We start from the raw sequence: 20003 nt of genomic DNA, 5'->3' as shown, positions 1-20003 counted from the left end.
ACACACATATATACACAGATATGTGTGTATATATGTATATAAATGCATATGTATATGTACACACACACAGAAGCATACGAGTCCACCCACCCCCACACGCACACACACACGCGCACACACACGCACACACACACCCAGATTTAAGGTGGAGGTATTGCATTACTATCCTTCATCCATCCCATCATGGCTTCCTCTTCAGAGCACCTGAAAACAAACGAACCAACCAAGAAAAGTAAATCTTCTGTCTCAAGTGCCATAAGTCATGAGTAGGCAATCCATGCATTTTTACATACAGAATACAAAAATCATACATCATTCTCTTTAGATTTTAAAAGTAATGTATGTTTTCTATAAGAAACCTGTATATTTTAGGAGAGCATAAAGAATAAAAAATCACTAGCCTGAAATTCCCACCTGAAATAATACTTCAAATGTTGATATAGTTCCTTCTAGTATTTTTTCTATATATACGTGTTAATATTATGTAAAGCACACATAAACATTTGCTAGACATAAAATATATAAATACACATATAATGGGATCTTGCTGCCTTTGCCTGCTTCATCCCATCTCCCCATTTCTGATAACAAATTCCTTGTGCTTTGGGAACTATGTCTCTCCCAAATGAAGCTGTCAATCACCCAGTTCTAGGTGGGTACATGATCTCCATTTTCTGGGCATTGTGATTGGTTCAGAAGTGGCCATGTGACCCAACCAGAGCCAGAGTTCTTGTGCAGAATGGATGCTGGAGGTGAGCATCTATGAGCTGTGGGGTTGATGGAAGCGAAGAGCTGCCTGGCAGGGGCGTGGCTGGGGGAGATGATCTAGCTGAGAATGGAGGCGTTTAAGAGACACGCACTGCTGGAGAAGGAAAGAGTCCTGACGACTCTGGATCCAGCCTAAAGCTAGCCCGCTGCTTGGATGGCCCAGTTATTTAAGACAATAAGTTTCCTTTTGTTCTTCTGCCTTTTGCAAAGGAAATAATCCTAACTAAGGTCATAATTTTGAATATAGATGTTTAATTGGACACTGCAATACTGCGTTGTAAATGTCAGCTAGGTACTCCTGTGTCAGGATCCTGAAGAGCTTCGCAGGATGACGGGCTGCTGGAAATTGACAGTTAGTGGGTGGTCCTATGAGTAGGCTGAGCTCATCCCTTGTAGCTGAAGGCACAGGAAGGAGAAAAGAAGTGACCGATTCCGTCCTCTGCCAAAGCACCTGCTAGCATACTGTATAGTCAGACCAGGGACTGCCGAGTTTTAATATGCATGACTCTCCTGAGGGTTTACAGAAATGCAGATTCTGGTTTCACAGGTCGAGGGGAGGCCTGAGAGTCAGCATTTTTAATAGGTTCCCAATGTGCGCTGAAGGTGTGCAACATGCAGGAATCAAGAGCAAGGACTGGTGTAGGACCTGCCCAGGTCTTGTCAAAGGGACTCATTGTGCCCCTAGGCAAGCTACTTAACTGGTGTAGGCCTCAGCTTCCATTTGTAAAATGAGAATCACAGCCCCATCTTGTGGCTTTCTTGTGAGGAATCAATGACATAATGCCTGCAAAGTGCTTAGCATGGTGCCGACACATAGCCAGGGTGCAGTGAACACCCTTAATATTATTATTATTATACTCCAGGCAGTATTTTGCAAAGGTTGATCTGAGTCACCTGCATCAGAATTCTTTGTACCAAAAATACAGATTCCTGGATCCACCAGAGACCTAATGAAGCAGGACTTAGAGAGAAGAGCCCAATAAGAAGCAGTTTTATAAGCACTGCAAAGAAGTCTGATGCAAGAAGCCTAGGGACCTCAGGGGTGGAGGACACAGGAGCAGGAGAGGAAAAGGCAGAGAGGTATTGAGTCAGCCTCAAGATGCTTAACATTCACCTGTCTGCGGGCACGGACCTGGCCACATCTGTTAATCATTAGGCTACAGAAGAAATGAAATAGAAAGAGATAGATAGATAGATAGATAGATAGATAGATAGATAGATAGATAGATAGATAGATAGATAGATAATAGACAGACAGACAGACAAACACAGAATTCTCCTACCTTAACTATAAAATTTGAACCTCCAGGCCAGTGCCTGAGGACGGCGTACATTTTCCGCAGTAACCACCGCATGTTCCTACGACTCGGGTACCGTCCTGCAAGGAAATGCACGATTTTAGACTACCAGGCTTGCCCTGGCGTTTCAGGAAATCGTTCTTGCACGCACAGAAGGCAGGCCTTCTGAATGACAGCGAAACCCAGTAATCACCGAGGTGCAGAGCAAGCTGACAGTCTGTGGGCTCAGTGCAGCCTGCTACCCACTTCTGTACGGCCACAGGGCAAGAATGCTGTGCACATTTATTTATTAATTTTTTTTTATACTCACCTGAGGACATTTTTTCCCCCATTTTTTGTTCAGATAGAGTGGGAGGGAGAGAGAGGAAGAGAGAGAGAGAAACATCGACGTGAAAGGGACACATGGAGTGGCTGCCACCCGCACGACCAACCAGGGCTGGGAACAAACTGCAACCGAGGTACGCGCCCTTAGCGGGAACCGAACCCGGGTCTCTCTGGACCGCAGGCCGACGCTCTAACCGCTAAGCCAAACCGGCCAGGGCTTTATTAATGTTAATTTTTGATTTTTAGAGGAAGTGGGGGAGAAAGAAACATCAATTTGTTGTTCCACCTATTTATGCATTCATTGGTTTGCTTCTTGTATGTGCCCTGATCAGAGATCGAACCCACAACCCTGCCATATCAGGATGGCACTCTAACCAACTGAGCTACTTGGCCAGGGCGTGTGTATGTTTTTAAATGGTTATGAAGCAAACCAAAAATAGTACTTCTTGACACGTGAAAATTGTATGAAATTCAAGTGTCACTGTCCATACATTCTTACTGGAGCACAGCCACACTCATTCAGCCACGACGCCAGGGCTGAGCCGCTGGGCCAGCTCACTGCGCCACTTGCCACGCCGCACACCGCCACCGCGCAGACGTTGCTACACCAAAGCCTTCTGTTTTATTTTTTGTTCCCAGTGTATACCATCATGTCAAAACAAGAAAAGAAGAAGAAAGTGGACTCTGAATGTTACACTTTTAGGGTACAGTGATGGGTGGGTTATTCCATCATCAAACTGAGAAAGCAAAACGTTGCGTTTATCACCAGTGACGTCACAGCCGGGCTAGAAGACACTACACCAACGTGACCACATCCAGCCTTTGTCACAATATTCCCAACTCCCAGGAAATACTTTCTTTGTGTAAAAATGAAAACTGAAATGAGTAAGTTAGTTTCCAAGTGGCTCATTTGTTAGCCAAGCAACAGAAGCAGCTTACCTATGGTGAATAAATGAAATCTTGTTTTATTGCAACAGCTGAAGAAATGTGTCCAGAGAAAATAAACCTGTTTAAAACTATTACCCTTTTGCCAAGAACAGTTACTAGAAAAGTTAATGACACTGGCAGCTCATCAATTAATCAATTAAAAAAGGAGGCAAATAGCCCTGGCTGATTTGGCCCATTGGTTAAAGTGTTGGCCTGCGATCCAGAGAGGCCTGGGTTCGGTTCCCGCTAAGGGCACGTACTTTGGTTGCAGTTTGACCCCGGCCCTGGATGGGTCGTGCAGGAGGCAGCCACTCAATGTGTCCCTTCACGTCGATGTTTCTCTCTCTCTCTCTCTCTCTCTCTCCCTCCCACTCTATCTGAACAAAAAATGGAAAAATGTCCTTGGGTGAGGATAAAAAAAAATAAAATTAAAAATAAAAAAAGGAGGCAAATAATTTTGAGTGGTTTTCTTTGACTCTGAATGAACCGACAGATACTACTCATACTATTCAGTTGTCGTTTATGGGGGCAGACAGGGCCGAGTCGGATGTGACTGAAGAATTCACCCCAGTGAAGAGTCCACGTGGAACAAATTCAGGCAAAGAGATTGAGAAGCGCAGGTCACAGCTGAGCGAGCGGGGTCTGTAAGGGGGCTGCCCACCAACAGCGGGACAAATCTCGGAGCGGAAGGAGCTTCAGTGACGCTGTGTGGACAGCGTTCAAGTCTCTCCGGGGCACAACACCACAGCCCCACGACGGGCTCTTTGCTCTCATGAACTTAATCAACCGTCATCGGTTTGTAAATCTTTCATCAGATCTAAAAGCCAAACGCCCTGACTTGTCCTACTGTACAGCAGTTTGATGACTTAGCAGTGACTAAGTTTTATGAGTTTTTGAGCTCAGGGCTGGGTTAAAATTTTCCTGGACAAGAACTGCTCTCAATCACTAACTGATCAGCCAGTGGCTTTGGACATTAGCTTTGCTACGACTTGACAGTATTTCTTTTTTTTTATTTTTTTTTTATAATCCTCACCTGAGGACATTTCTGCATGTACCTTCAGACAGAGCGGGAGGGAGAGAGGGAGGAAGAGAGAGAGAAACATCGATGTGAGAGAGACACACTGAGGTTGCAACTCACACGACCCCAATCGGGGCAGGAGACAAACTGCAACCGAGGTATGTGCCCCTAGCGGGAACCGAACCCCGGCCTCTCTGGTCCACGGGCCGACGCTCTAACCGCGGAGCCAGACCAGCCAGGGCTGTTAGTGTTTCTTCATGAACTGACCCTGACACTACAAGGCAAAACTGCCACCTGCAACCACACTCACATGTGGCGAGGTCATCTCAGTAGCGACTGTCATTGTTCGAATCATCAGTAACAGTGAGCCATCTGATGAGCTTCGCCTTCTGTGAAAAGTGAAAACAAGAAGCTGCCTCTCCATCCCGCATACATTTATAGGAGATACTTTCTGAGTGTGATGTGCAGTCCCAGCAGTACTGTTCTGCAGTTGACGTACAAAAGGAAGTTTTCAGACTTCGAAATCCACTTAACGAGGCAACTGAGGACTTCCATCCCACTTCCAATCGCAAGTGATCAATCCGCAATGTAAAGATGTTAACAGACAAGTATTGAGAGAGAAATCTGATAGGATCTGTAAGTGCTTCCTGGGCACGAATATGCTCAATTAAAATCAGTGTTGGCAATGCCTATTTGTGTAAAAAAAATCATATACAGATAGAAATCTCAATTCTGATCAGCCATTTGCAGGGAAAGATTTATAATCAATTTTGATAATAGAAAACACTAATTAAGCAAAATAGTATCCTCTCAATATGCCATTCTCTTCATTGGCAGATTTTTCTTTTATTTAAAATTTTTTTTTATTTATTCATTTTAGAGAGAGGAAGGAAGAGGGACAGAGAGATAGAAACATCGATGAGAGAGAACATCGATTGGTTGCCTACTGCATGCCCCCACTGGGTATTTGACCTACAACCTGGGCATGTGCCCTGACCGGGAAGCAAACCAGCAACGTCTTGGTGCATAGGTCGATGCTAAACCACTGAGCCACACCGGCCAGGTGGTAGAACATTTTAAAAAATATACTCAATAATTATTATTTTATATTTAACCAATAAAAATTTTGTGCAAATATGATTTAACTCTGCATGTACAAACACACACACACATAATCATTTACTTTTGCCAGTTTGTCAGCAAAGTTTGAAATATTTACTATCTGGTCATTCACAGAGAAAGTTTTCCAACCCTTGACCTAAAGCCATGTGTGTTCTCTGCAGATAGCATCATTGCCCTCCACCCTGCCCCTCATGTCTGAATCTCTTTGGGTTGTGTTTCTGACAAGCTCCTCACAACACAGGGCCTTGCACATGCCCTTGCCCTATCCCTCCCCCTCCCCTCTCCCTGCAGCTCTCCCCTCCCCCCTTCCTGCAGCTCTCCCCTCCCCTCTCCCTGCAGCTCTCCCCTCCCCCCTTCCTACAGCTCTCCCCTCCCCTCTCCCTGCAGCTCTCCCCTCCCCCCTTCCTGCAGCTCTCCCCTCCCCTCTCCCTGCAGCTCTCCCCTCCCCCTCTCCTGCAGCTCTCCCCTCCCCTCTCCCTGCAGCTCTCCCCTCCCCTCTCCTGCAGCTCTCTCCCCTCTCCCTGCAGCTCTCCCCTCCCTCTCCCTCCCCCCTCTCCCTGCAGCTCTCCCCTCCCTCTCCCTGCAGCTCTCCCCTCCCCCTCTCCCTGCAGCTCTCCCCTCCCCTCTCCCTGCAGCTCTCCCCTCCCCCTCTCCCTGCAGCTCTCCCCTCCCCTCTCCCTGCAGCTCTCCCCTCCCCTCTCCCTGCAGCTCTCCCCTCCCCCTCTCCCTGCAGCTCTCCCCTCCCCCTCTCCCTGCAGCTCTCCCCCTCCCCTCTCCCTGCAGCTCTCCCCTCCCCCTCTCCCTGCAGCTCTCCCCTCCCCTCTCCCTGCAGCTCTCCCCTCCCCTCTCCCTGCAGCTCTCCCCTCCCCTCTCCCTGCAGCTCTCCCCTCCCCTCTCCCTGCAGCTCTCCCCTCCCCTCTCCCTGCAGCTCTCCCCTCCCCCCTTCCTGCAACTCTCCCCTCCCCCTCTCCCTGCAGCTCTCCCCCTCCCTCTCCCTGCAGCTCTCCCCTCCCCTCTCCCTGCAGCTCTCCCTCCCTCCCCCCTCCTCCTCGCGCTCCCCTCCCCTCCCCCTCCACTGCTCCTCCCCTCCCCCTCTCCCTGCAGCTTCTCCCCTCCCCTCTCCCTGCAGCTCTCCCCCCCCCTCTCCCTGCAGCTCTCCCCTCCCCCTCTCCCTGCAGCTCTCCCCTCCCCTCTTCCCTGCAGCTCTCCCCTCCCCCTCTCCCTGCAGCTCTCCCCTCCTCCCTCTCCCTGCAGCTCTCCTCCCCTCCCCCCCTCCCCTGCAGCTCTCCCTCCTCCCCTCTCCCTGCAGCTCTCCCCTCCCCCTCTCCCTGCAGCTCTCCCCTCCCCCTCTTCCCTGCAGCTCTCCCCTCCCCTCTCCCTGCAGCTCTCCCCTCCCCTCTCCCTGCAGCTCTCCCCCCCCCTCTCCTGCAGCTCTCCCCCTCCCCCTCTCCCCTGCAGCTCTCCCCCTCCCCTCTCCCTGCAGCTCTCCCCCTCCCCCTCTCCCTGCAGCTCTCCCCCTCCCCCTCTCCCTGCAGCTCTCCCCTCCCCTCTCCCTGCAGCTCTCCCCTCCCCTCTCCCTGCAGCTCTCCCCTCCCCCCTTCCTGCAGCTCTCCCCTCCCCTCTCCCTGCAGCTCTCCCCTCCCCCCCTCCCGCAGCTCTCCCCCTCCCCCTCCCTGCAGCTCTCCACTCCCCTCTCCCTGCAGCTCTCCCCTCCCCTCCTCCCTCCAGCTCTCCCCCTCCCTCTCTCGCGCAGCTCTCCCCTCCCCTCTCCCTGCAGCTCTCCCCTCCCCTCTCCCTGCAGCTCTCCCCTCCCCTCTCCCTGCAGCTCTCCCCTCCCCTCTCCCTGCAGCTCTCCCCTCCCCTCGCCCTGCAGCTCTCCCCTCCCCTCTCCCTGCAGCTCTCCCCTCCCCCCTTCCTGCAGCTCTCCCCTCCCCTCTCCCTGCAGCTCTCCCTTCCCCCCTTCCTGCAGCTCTCCCCCTCCCCTCTCCCTGCAGCTCTCCCCCTCCCCTCTCCCTCCAGCTCTCCCCTCCCCTCTCCCTGCAGCTCTCCCCTCCCCCTCTCCCTGCAGCTCTCCCCCTCCCCGCTCCCTGCAGCTCTCCCCTCCCCTCTCCCTGCAGCTCTCCCCTCCCCTCTCCCTGCAGCTCTCCCCTCCCCCTCTCCCTGCAGCTCTCCCCTCCCCTCTCCCTGCAGCTCTCCCCTCCCCTCTCCCTGCAGCTCTCCCCTCCCCTCTCCCTCCAGCTCTCCCCCTCCCCTCTCCCTGCAGCTCTCCCCTCCCCTCTCCCTCCAGCTCTCCCCCTCCCCCTCCAGCTCTCCCCCTCCCCTCTCCCTGCAGCTCTCCCCTCTCCCTCTCCCTGCAGCTCCCCCACCTCTCCCTCTCCATGTGCACTGGATCACCCCAGCTTTTAAGGGGCAAATTCTTCAGAACCCAGCCCAAAACCCACTTCCTTTGACATGCCTTCCTGACCCAGTTACCTGCCACATAGCACCCTGTGAAATTAGGTGATTCTTTCTTTACATCTGTCTTCCTCCTGGAATGTAAGCCCCATGATGGCAAAGCAATGTCTTGTTAAAACCCAAGGGTCTCCAGAACCTAGCACAGAAGACAGGATGGGGCAGAAGTAGGTTCACCGTTGTTCATATGGAAAATAAAGCACAAATTCATAAATAATAATACAACAATAAACTCTGTTCCACATAACCACAGCTGTCAACCTACTTTTGCCCCACCCTGTAAAGCTCAGATGGTACTAAATACACATCTGTTGAATGAACAAAAGGATGAGGCTGAAAAACACCATTCTTTTTGACCTGAGATTCAGATCCCTCTGCTAGTTAGTTCTCCTCACACTTTACCATGCGATGGAGCACTGTGGGTTTAACTGTGGCCTCACACTCCACTGTGTACGCTGACCTCACACCCCACTGTGTAAACCCATCTCACGCCCCACTGTGCACACCCACCTCACACCCCACTGTGCACCTACCTCACGCCCACTGTGCACTCACCTCACACTCACTGTCACACTGACCTCATGCCTATTGTGCACTCATCTCACACTCACTGTCACACTGACCTCACGCCCATTGTGCACACTCACCTCACACCCCACTGTGCACCTACCTCACGCCCACTGTGCACTCACCTCACACTCACTGGCACACTGACCTCACGCCCATTGTGCACTCACCTCACACTCACTGTCACACTGACCTCACGCCCACTGTGCACTCACCTCACACTCACTGTCACACTGACCTCACGCCCACTGTGCACTCACCTCACACTCACTGTCACACTGACCTCACGCCCACTGTGCACTCACCTCACACCCACTGTGCACACTACCTCACGCCCACTGTGCACTCACCTCACACTCACTGTCACACTGACCTCACGCCCATTGTGCACTCACCTCACACCCACTGTGCACACTACCTCACACCCACTGTGCACACTCACCTTACACCCCGCTGTGCACACTACCTCACACCCACTGTGCACACTCACCTTACACCCACTGTGCACACTCACCTTACACCCCACTGTCACAATGACTTCATGCCCCACTGTGCACTCACCTCACACCCACTATGCATACTCACCTCACGCCCCACTGTGCATACCTCACACTCCACTGTGCACACTCACCTCACACCCACCCACTGTGCACACTACCTCACACCCCACTGTGCACACTACCTCACACACACCCACTGGGCACACTACCTCACACCCCACTGTGCACACTACCTCCACTGTGCACACTACCTCACACCCCACTGTGCACACTCACCTTGTTAGCTAGGGACCCTCCACCTCCCCACCCTCGCACCATGTTCGGCATCTCAGATGTTTCCCTATTCCACCACCAGGAATATGCTGTGACGGACCATACTTGTGCCTGCACTTCGGGGTATCTTTGGGTTGCATTCCCTGAACTGGGTCAAAGGGCATGCATATTTGGTTCTTGTGGTCGAATTAGGAAAGTCTCTTGCAAATGATGATCTTATTAGAAAAAGAACTTTGCCAATTTCACACATAAAGGGAACAAAACAGTTTCTCTCTTGTTTTAATTTGCATGCCTTGGATTCTGAATGAGATTGAGTTGGGGGAGGTGTGTCTCTCACCCTAATGGTCCTGGTTTTAAAAGCCCATGTTAATTCTGGAGCTAGTCTATACCACCAGCTGGATTTGATGGCAGGTATATCTCCCAGCCAGGACCCTTCTCTGCAGGCTGAAGTTTTGGTCCGGTGATCTTAAAGATGCCAACATGTTAGAGTACCTCTGACTCATCGAAGCTGTGCTTACCCTAAACCCTCTCCTGACCTAGCAGTGAGATGACCTGTCGGTGGCTTGAGGTTTGTACTGCATCTTTAAACAACTTTTGAGCCTCAGTTTCCTGTGGCATCTGTAAATGGGGGTGATAGCAGTCTCTCCTGATAGGTTTGCTGTAAATCAATGAATGCACATAACGTGCTTAGCCTGGTACTTAACCTAATGTTTGTGCTCGTTAAGTATCCGCTGCTTGTATCATAAAGGTGTATGCTCTCTGCGATCTCTGTCACCGCCTGTTTTCATGGAGACGAGGAGCAGTCTGGTAATTATGAATCGCTGATAATGACTTTGCAATTTCCATATTATTTCATTCACTGGGACTCTGTTAATTTGATTTAGATAGAAGCTGACCCAAAACTTATTTTCATACAAAACAACAACAAAAACCATGCTGAGAAAATGTATAGTATAAAGTGATTGTCATGGAAACAGTGCCTATTTCAGAGAAAAAGGTCTGTTTTCCAGCATTTTAGGAGCACCCACTCACCTACAATAAAACAATAATTGTAAGTCATGTTTTATTTCTTCATTAAAGCAAATGGAGCCTATGAAATAGGCTAAAAATAAAGCCCATGAATCTTTCAATGAATATTTTGTTAGCCAGCCTGGTCTGAGCTCTTACATGTAATTAAGATGAATGACTCTCTACTCCATTAAGGATAGTTTATATTTTATACTTCCCCCCACGTCTCTGTTTTCTCAGCCAGCATGAAAGGGGAGGTTTCCATGGGGCTCAGGAAAGCCAGCGCATCTTGGAAGGATGTGTGCTTATTTACACTTCTCCGTCGTGTGCTGCTGGTGGGCTTGCTCATCAACAGTATATGTGGTTTCCAGTACAGCCCCAGACAGTTACATACATGTGAATGTATGTACAAACACTGTCTAACTTCTGTAAGGATGCAGAGAATAAAAAGTACATATATATAAGATAGGATTTTACTACACTGGTCCGTAGAATGATGTTGACGTTGGTGGACAGCTGGGTTTCCCTAGTGAACTGCGGGTTAGGAGACGGCCTGTGTGGAGCAAGGGGACCTCATTCTGTGCCACGCATGTGCACATTTCCCCCGCCACCTTCACGCCACTGCTGTAAGTGGCCCGAAGGACAGGCACTGAGCCTGTGTCCGCTGTGGCAGTACCACCCTCACTCAGTTTCATGCCAGAGCAACTCTTCCACGACAGCTCTTCTGCAGCAGCGGCCGCCAGCGAGGCCGGCCAGGCCCGGGCTCAGAGACAGGCCTCAGCTCCGCACGTCCCCCGCACCCAAAGAAGCACCAGATCTGGGGGCGCCTCTCCCATCCGGCCTAAGTGAACCCCTTCCTTTGGCCCAGCTCTGAAGGCCATTCCAGAACCTCCTCCAGGACCGAGGGCACACAGCGGCTGAGAACGGCACTTCCCGGTGGGGCTGAGGCCCGGGGAGTCCTGAGCACACCACAGAATGTCACTGAACCTTTCTCTGATCTCACATCTGGGCCGCGCCCCCTTTCTGTCTGTCTGTCCCCCCACACACAGAGTGGAAACGCCTTAGCCCCTGAGCCACGCAGGTGCAGCTACAGCCTTTGCCTGGAAGTCCATTCTGGGCCCCGGGGTGTCCCACATGCCTCACCCCCACATGGACCACATCCACGTGGGCTCACACAGCAGTCCCCTGGATTCCACTCTCCAGCCCAAGGAACCCTACTTCCTTTGTGACCTCGGCCAGCTTCTAAAACCGATGGCAAGTCTCAGGCCTCGAACATGTGGGAACATTAAGAGCTCACACCGACAGCGGGCCTGCTATCTCATGATTAAGAACGTCAAGGGCCAAGGGCCACCAAGATCCCTAGTTTATGGATAAAGAAATCGAGGCCGCACGAAGTTAAGTAACTTGCCCAGCACGGCAGAGCTAGGAAGTATGTGCTCAGGCAACCCGACCTGATGCTCTGCGGCCGCGTCAGCACCGAGGGCTGAGCCCCGCTGGGACGACATGTCCGCCACGGAAACCACCACGCACTCAGTTTACCCTCTGCCGCCTTCTCAGATTACACACCCACAAACTTGATGAGAAGGCAGGAGGAATGAGATTTAATGTGTGTAGATGGCCCAATACATAGCAGCTATTTCAATGATAAAATAATTATTTTTATTAGTTGAGACTAGGAGGAGAGTTCTTTGCAGTACGCACACGGGAGCCACAGTGACCCTGACACTGAGACTCATGTTTACCAGTTTTGTTCCTGATGGTGAGACAGCATCCCTGCCCTCAAGGTGGTTCTGGCAATTCAGTTTTACCCCGAATGACTAGACTTTCCTTTTAGTTTTGCTTGGGGAAAACATTTTCTTGCCAACCAGGTTTGGGAAGTTGAGGTTTTCATTGCGTTCTTCCCTCTGTCACTCCCAGCAAAGTGGAGGGAAGGGAGAAGGACTACTTGAGAGACAGTCGAAGCAGGGAGGTTCGGCGAGGACTGTGACTTCTGATGGCTGTCTCCCAGGGGCATCATGGGGAGGTGGTGGGGGCGAAGGGCACGGGGCACTTTCCCAAAGAGTGTTTCATGGGGCACTGGTTGTTTGGGTCAATGACAAACCTTTGAAAGAAAAGTTCTGTGGTTGCTTTAACTTAGTCAGTGGTTCTCAAAATGTGGTCCCAGGTCAGGGGCATCCATGTCACCGAGGAAACCGTTGGAAATGTGTGTGCTGGGGCCTCCCCAGGCTGTGTTTTAGCCAGTCCTGGAGGTGCTGCAGCTGCAGGCTCAGGTTTGAGAACCACTAATTTAAGGGAATGCTGGTTTGAATAAACCCTCAGCTTTCCATCCTGTGGACTTCATTGCAACCTCTAATAGGCCCAATGCTGACTGTGACTTCAAGAAGGAAATAAAAAAGAAGTTTCCTTCCAAGTGCCTTTGTCTGCAGAGGCCTCTTTCCATGGAGCGTCCCTGGGGATGCAGGTCTGTGGCCACAGCAGGTCAGGCACGCAGAGCGGCATTTCTAGGGGGGCCTACAGCTGGAGATTGCTCCGTGCGGCTCCAGGTGAGGCCTACGGAATGCTCCGCGGGCCCTGGAGAGTAGTTCTGAGCGCGGGCTCTGGGCTGTCATGGAACACCAATATTAAAAAAGAAAAGGCTGACAGGCAATTGTGGAACCCACTCCCTCAGCACAGGGAGAACTTGGCCCAAGGCTTGGGAGCAGCCAGATGATGTTGGCCGCGTAGTAATCATTGTTTCCACAAGGTGGCGCCCCTGGCTGTAATTATTTTTAGTAGAACTGCAATATTGACTCTGGCTGCCAAATGGAATTGAAACCTATGTTACACAGTTTACATAGATGGTTCCCTAATGATCATGCTTCATGTCCAACCATGTTTTGGGCAGTTAATTATTTTTTTGTTCCTCTGGGTCACTGAAACATAATAATATACGGACCCTGGAGGGCAGGGGTAGGGAGGAGCATTACAATGTCAGGGCACATTCTAAAGCACGTGTGCTGTCTCTCAGCTGTCTTCATCCCCTTCGGTGCAAAGAAAAATACGTAATGATTACTTTATGAGCAATCAATCAGATTAGAGGTAATTAACTGGCTTAGAGACAAGAGGGAGTGAGACTGTTTTGTTTTTTCCCCCACAGACAAAAATATAACGCTGGCAGCTTAAAACAAAGAGATCAGGAAACTCAGATTTTCCTGGGAAGTCACAGTTAGATGTTTCTGCCTTTCCCAAGGAGAAGCAGATTGAGCTGCTTCCTTATATTCTGATTTGGATAGGGTTTAGCAAATAAAAATATAGGATGCCCAATCAGAGGTGAATTTCAGATCAACAACAAATACTTTTTAGAATAAGTATGCTGCATGTGGTGTTTAAAACACAGTAAAAAAAAAATGTTCCTTGTTTATTTAAAATTCAAATGTAACTGGGCATCCCATATTCTGTCTGGCAGCCCTGCTTTGGAATAACTCCCCACTCTCCAGTTCTCTTCCCTGCCCCCCACCCCCAATCCTGAGGGGACCCTGAGGCAGGGTCGTGGCTGGGTGGGACCAGGGCCATGACCTCGCGAGGTTCCCACTTGTCCACAGGTTCGGCTCCTGCTGCGTATTCTCAGGACTTCGGAGGGAAGATGTGAAGAGCGTGGTTTCTGTCCCGGCTGAACATTAGAATCACCAGAGATTTGTCAGCGACTCTGGGGGGCGGGCACTTGCGGTTTAAACTTTCCCAGGTGCTTCTGACGTACACCCAGGCCGAGGTCAGGGCTCCTCGCACTGGGCGGTGCGGGTGAACCACGTGGCAGCTTTGTCCAGCTGCAGAAGCTGACTCACCGGCTCTGGGGCCCCAGAAACTGCATTTTCCACAAGCCCCCAGGTGATCCTGATGCTATCTCTATGGACCGAACTTTGAGTAGCAAGATTTTAGAGCATGAAAAACTGATTATTGTGGAACCCATGAGTGTTTCTCTAACTCTTCAGAAATTTCCTGTTATCCTTTCCTTTCAGCCCCGTTTGTATTTCAGTTTTTCTTCAACATCCTTTTCCCTAAGTTCACAAGAGTGACTCTGGTGTTGGCTAATACAGGGTGTCAGACACACACTGGCCTAGTGGCCTCTGACTGCTTACTGGCCAGCACCCTTCTGATGACCTGGACAGGTCACAGGCCTGCACAAACCCGGAGAATCCACCGGGAGCCCTTCTCACCTGCACAGCCGTCACCTTCGACTGCTTGACTGCCTGCACTTGCTGACATCTGCCAAATGGCTTGTGGGGGTGGGGCAGCACATCGGTCCCACGCCGAGGCCGGGGTGCAGGGGAGGACGGAGGGCAGAAAGAGAAGACAGAACCCATCCCCGGCTAACAGGCAACCTTACCGGTGACTTCTTAATGTCGGAGACGGCATAGTTCCCTTGCGATATCCATCTGGCAGATTCCGTTAAAGACAGGCCTGTTCCGTAAAGGTTGATGCTAAAACGACCCTGGAAAAATGGCCAACGAGAACGATTTTTAGTGCATGCGATGTCCCAAGCAAAGGCCACACAATACAAGGTAACTTGGAAAGCAGACGGGTAGTAATTAACAATGGCTACTAATTATTGAGGGTGTTTAGTTTGGAGGGGGTAGATCTGGCCCAGACACTTTACAAGAGCCATCTCATCCATCTTCGCAAGACGCCATGTAAGTTTTCTTTACAGTCGGGGAAACTGAGGCCCAGCAGAGGTGATTCCCTTCTTCAGAATGCAGCACGAGTCCAGCTCACATTTTCCTGACTTCAGAGTCTTCACTCTCAACCTAACGCAGCAATCCTGATGTTGCTCCTAATTATCAGATTCCTTCAGGAACAAAATGCCACAGTGTAATTTTTCTAACAAGATCTCGCTGCCAAAGCTGCCCGGGCTTCAGCTCCCCGGGCGCGGCGCTCAAGCACAGCAGGGCGGGACTTCAAAGGCGGGGCGCGGTCTCCGGCACGGCCAGCAGAGGGCGCGCGCGGCGTGCTCGGCCCCTGGGACCGGCCCCGCTGGCCCGAACCGCACCGCCCTGGCCGCTCCCGGTTCCTCCGGAAACATGTCCCTGGGCTGTTTCCATACTTCTTTCTAAGGAGGCGGTGCAGCAGCGATTCGCCCTGGCTTTCCCTCTCCCTCGGTTCTCTCCCTCTCTTGCACGGCGGCAGTGAGACGCTGGACACGTTTAGCCTCCAGGAACCTTAGCTCGTCCTGTTTTCTAGGTCAGGTACGAGCAGAGCGGAGCTGCAGGCTCCTGATGGTGTTGGCTCTCCCTGCCAGGTGCTTCCCGAGTCCAGCTGAATTAGGCTCTGATTTGTGACATCCGCCAGGCCACGGGGGCAGCCTCCCTGTCGTGGGTCCTGATATATAAATTAACTTTATCTGATCTAACCTGTGAACAGGAGGGGTTAGACAGAAGGTATAAACACCCAACATTACCTGGCAGAGAGTAGCAGAGTTGCACTGTGTGCTGGGATTCTTCTCTGACAGCACTCAGCGTTGCCTGTTGCTGGCCTGAGCGGCCTGGGCACCTGAGGGCGCTGTACTGGGCACAGCCCTCCCTGCCCAGCCCCCTCAGGACTGGCTTCTGCGTGCTGGGCTGTCCCCCAGGCGTTTCTCTCTCATGATCATCCCTGCCCTGAGGACAGCGCCCACACCCCTCTGGTGCCCAGATCTGCTATTGCCAAGGACCCCTCTCACTTCTCCCTGCCGACCTGCTTCCCAGGGGCACTACCTGGCCCACCTGCATGGCAGAAGGTAGGCGTGATCTGCTGAGATGTCCAAGTTTCTAGAAGGTCCAGGCCACTGACCTGGCTACTGGCCCAAGAACACCCCCCCTCCCCCCAGTGTTCAGGGTCTGAGCACACTCCATGTGGAGACCCCGGCCCCTCTGAGAGCAGATGACAACCTGAAGGAACACATCTACCTCCTTGTTCTTTCTCCTCTTCTGGCTCAGGGATTGGCACTGTCAGCAGGGGTCCTGGCTGATGATCAGCACTCTAAAGTTGACCATCACCAGAGGGGTAAAGACCTCCGTCCTTTCTAGCTCTAGTCAGGGGCATCTTAGCCTCCACGGCCTTATCTTCAGGGTCTAAGGGCATGGAGTTTTAGTGCTGCCTTCTGTGGCTGGTTTAAAAGAGAAAAACTGAGAGTCATGCATACACTAGATGACCCAGAAAGTTTTTCCAAAGATGTGCCTTGGACAGAGATCTTGCTCTCTGTTTGGACAAGAGTGAACACAGCAGAAATCTTGCCTGGAAACAGGATCAGCCAGACAAGTAAGTCTGCCCTTTGTGCTCAGACACCTGGGATCAAATCCAGCCTCTACTGAGCACCAGCTGCATGGGTTTGGACAAGTTACCCAACCTTTCTACACCTCAGTGTCCCATCTGTCAATGGGCAGCATTCTTATAGGACGCTGTGGGATTAAATGGTACACTGACTTAGAAATGCTGAGCACAGGGCCGAACGCCTAGTAAAAAACTCAATAGCTATTAATACCAGCATCAAAAAAATTAATAATAATGTCACATCCACTGTGATCAGGATTTTTAAAGAAAGATATTCTGTCTATATCTTCAGGTGAGTGCTCTTGGGGAACCCACCCTTATTGATAAATAAATCCCCAAAGCAACAGCAATGGATGAGGAGAAAGAAGCACACTGTCAAACAGAGACGGCCCCTCAGCTCCGATTCTCTGCAGTCATGAGGACAGGGAAAACCACCAGCTCTCAAGCAGCTCCAAGGGTTGTGCTTTCCAGACCTTTCCTGGAAAACTGATTTGAAAACTCGGGTCTTTCATCTGTATAGCTGGTGCTCAATAAACATCTAAGGAAAAGAATTCTTTAAGCATCCAATATGGTTTGAAGAATGGGCTGCTTCAGTGTCAGGATTTAGCAAATCAATCCGTTCATTTGTCTCTAAATTATTAAAATGAATGAACACAAATTTATGTAAGTTTCCCAAAAGATGCTCATATAGAAGGGAGAGAACCCTGGGACATTTGAAAGAGGCAGGGCAGGGCCAATCTATTAGCTGTTAAAATGCAACCCTTACCAGGGGGGTGTGCGAAGTCATCCACTGCTCTAAAAGAAACTACCCTTCAGAAGTTTTCAGTTCTGGGTAATGGAGAAAAGGCCTTTTTACCATTCTGCCCTCTGTTTATTTTCTTTCTCCCCTGAGAGCTTCCTTTCCACTTCTCTAAAACGGTTAGCAATGCTTTCTAAAGCTGGGACTGAGAAAACACTTCCTTAAAAGAAAAGTCAGATGTGTTTGTTTGTGGATGGTCCCTGTGGTTGGGCATAAATCTACCCAGGGATGCAGGAGGCAGCCCCCAGTCCCGGGGCCCACGCTTTCCAAGGTGCACAGGCAGAGTGGGAAATTCTGGACCTCCCGCGAACCAAAGAAAATGCAGGGCCCAGTTCTCCTGTCCGGAGGATGAGTTCTCCAACTCGTTGTTTGTCCTGGCTTCTCATTGCAGAGGCTTCTTGCAAAGAATGATGGCTGTTTTACCATCATTCTTTACCATCATGCACAGGCCGCGGTTCCAGCGGGTTTCAGCAGGTAAGTAAACCTGCCGCACCTCTGAAGAGGCAAGAAAGTGTGGAGCTGCAGCTGGGGCAGGAAGATTGCCGGTCAGCTGTGCTGCTGAAGAGCGAATGCAGTGGAGGATGACACATCTGCACTTCTCCGTCTGAACTCTGCACGTTTTAGATGTCTGAAGTCGGGTGACAGCTTTTTTATATCATGTAATAGGTGGTATTGGAGTCCGCTTGTACTGGCTTTTGGGAGCTGATTGTATCTTTCCCCAACTCTTCATTTAGTGACAACGTAATGTTGATGGCTTGAAATCAGTCATGTGTGGGAGGAGGAAGATATTTACACATGGAAACAGGCAAATACTACAAAGCAGAGCTACAGTTTTCTTTCTCTTAGAGAGCCAACCATTAAACATTTACCAGCATGTCACTGCCTTCATCATATTCATTTCATTAGCCACCATCTTTTGCTTAACCAAGCTGTTTGCTCTCCAACATCTAATTTGTTTCTCAGTTTTTACCATTGTAATAGATGCATTCTGCTGAGTGCAGAGGTCTGCATGTAGCTGTGCTCATTCCCTTAGGAAACACTCCTAGCAGTGGAATTAGACAGGATGAGGAGCTGAGAGCATTTGAGGGGCTCCTGATGCAGCGACCAAGCTGCCGGAACAGCTGTTCCAGTTACACTCCCAGGAGCAGGAGCCGCAGGCCCCCAGGGACAGACTCCCAGCACGTACCTGTGGGCACTTGGCGGCACTGTAGCAGTCCCCAGCTGTGGCGAAAGGCACGGGATGCCCTTCACTTGTCCTTGCAAACTGTAAGTCGGTGGCTGTGGGGTTTGGAGAAGGGTTCAAGGGAGAAGAGAGGTGACAGTGGGAAAGAGGTAGGGAAAGGCCAGGATATTAACAAGGAATGAGAAGGGAATAAGAATAGCAAACGAAATAATGAGAGGGAGTGGGAGAGAAAAAAACAGAGTATGATTAGTGAGCGAATGGATCCAGATGTGCTCGGGCTCGCTCCTCATTATACTGTGGTTCCGAGAGCCTCTCCCTGTGGTTTATCAGCCCTGACTGTCTCCGCACAGCATGGAAGCCAAGAAAGGGGGCTCAAGATGACTGTGCAATCAATTCCCATGTAAATAAATATATGAACCACCTCGCTTAAGCATACTGTACGGGATGGCTGAGAACCTCCTGTACACAGCCCCAGGCCCCGGGCACGGAGTCCGGAGAGCTTGCGGCTACTCGCAGTTCCTGGAGCTACTCCCCGGGCTCAGCTGGCCTCCGTGGCCTAGGCACGCTCACTGCCAAAGTGTGCCGCAAGTAGAACCCGCATCTTGAACGTATTAACGGCAGTTTCTCAAGTTGAGGTTAACTTGTAGTTTTTTTTTTTTAAGGCCAATAAAAACAACGCTCGTGTTTTTAACTGTCTTGTAGCTCTTGAGACCAGCTCTGCAAATGGAGAAGGCCGTCAGGAGAGAGACCGAGACGCCCACAAACGGAACTGGAGGCCAGAGGCAGCGTTTTACCTTTCTGCCTTGTCTTTCTGGAACCTTCCTGCAGTTAACCACATTTTGGTGGGAGGGAAACCTGAGTCCCCCCGGCCTGCTGGAAGGGGCCCTGGCAGAAGCCCTGGGCCTTAGCTGGGGGGCAGAGGGGGTGTGTAGGCTGTTTCTAAGTAAGAAACCGTAGACCCTCTGCTGTTAGCCCTAATGTTCCCCCTAAAAGCAATTGAAACTAGCTTGGTACCAATCAAGTGCACCTGCCTCCAGAGGAAAAAAGTGCCATGTTATGGGCACAATGTTAATGAGGAAAAATTAATTATTCATTATTCCTGTTTCTCCTCTATTCAGGAGAGCATGTTTGGCTACTTGAGTTGTCCTGAACCATCCTATGATTAATGCCCCTAACAAAAATGCAGTGTCGGCCAGAGTATAAAAGCAGCCCGTGCACGGGCCGGTTTAAAATAAGGCAGTTGTGCGCTCCGTGCTTCTTGTGGAAATCAGCGATCAGATGAAATCATTCTGTGCCCGTGCGTGTGCACACTGCTGGTGTGAGCTCTGCCACCCGGGCCCCCTCTGCCTGGCTAACTCCTACTTGACCTCAAGGACTCAATTTTGATGTCATATTTTGGGGACACTGCCCTGCCTCGGCCACTGCAGTGGGGCCCCTTCAATATGCTTCCATCTCCTCAGCCAGCCATTCCTCAGGCCCGAGG

General features: G+C 50.9%; 1 protein-coding gene across 2 annotated transcripts in view; it reads right to left on the bottom strand.

Moving 5' to 3' along the window:
• Nucleotides 1-2056: 2056 nt before the first annotated feature.
• The window catches only part of ADAMTS9 (ADAM metallopeptidase with thrombospondin type 1 motif 9), a 161035-nt gene continuing 143088 nt past the window's right edge, over nt 2057-20003 (bottom strand). For both annotated transcript variants that reach the window (XM_036267064.1, XM_036267065.1), the window contains 3 exons: nt 18524-18615; nt 14620-14724; nt 2057-2146 (listed from right to left, as the gene is read on the bottom strand). In XM_036267064.1, the coding sequence (XP_036122957.1) occupies nt 2057-2146; nt 14620-14724; nt 18524-18615 (287 nt within the window). The remainder of the gene's footprint in view (nt 2147-14619; nt 14725-18523; nt 18616-20003) is intronic.

Source organism: Molossus molossus, unplaced genomic scaffold (assembly GCF_014108415.1).
Source record: "Molossus molossus isolate mMolMol1 unplaced genomic scaffold, mMolMol1.p scaffold_m16_p_18, whole genome shotgun sequence".
NCBI lineage: Eukaryota > Metazoa > Chordata > Mammalia > Chiroptera > Molossidae > Molossus > Molossus molossus.
This window is presented reverse-complemented; position numbering and strand designations above follow the sequence as displayed.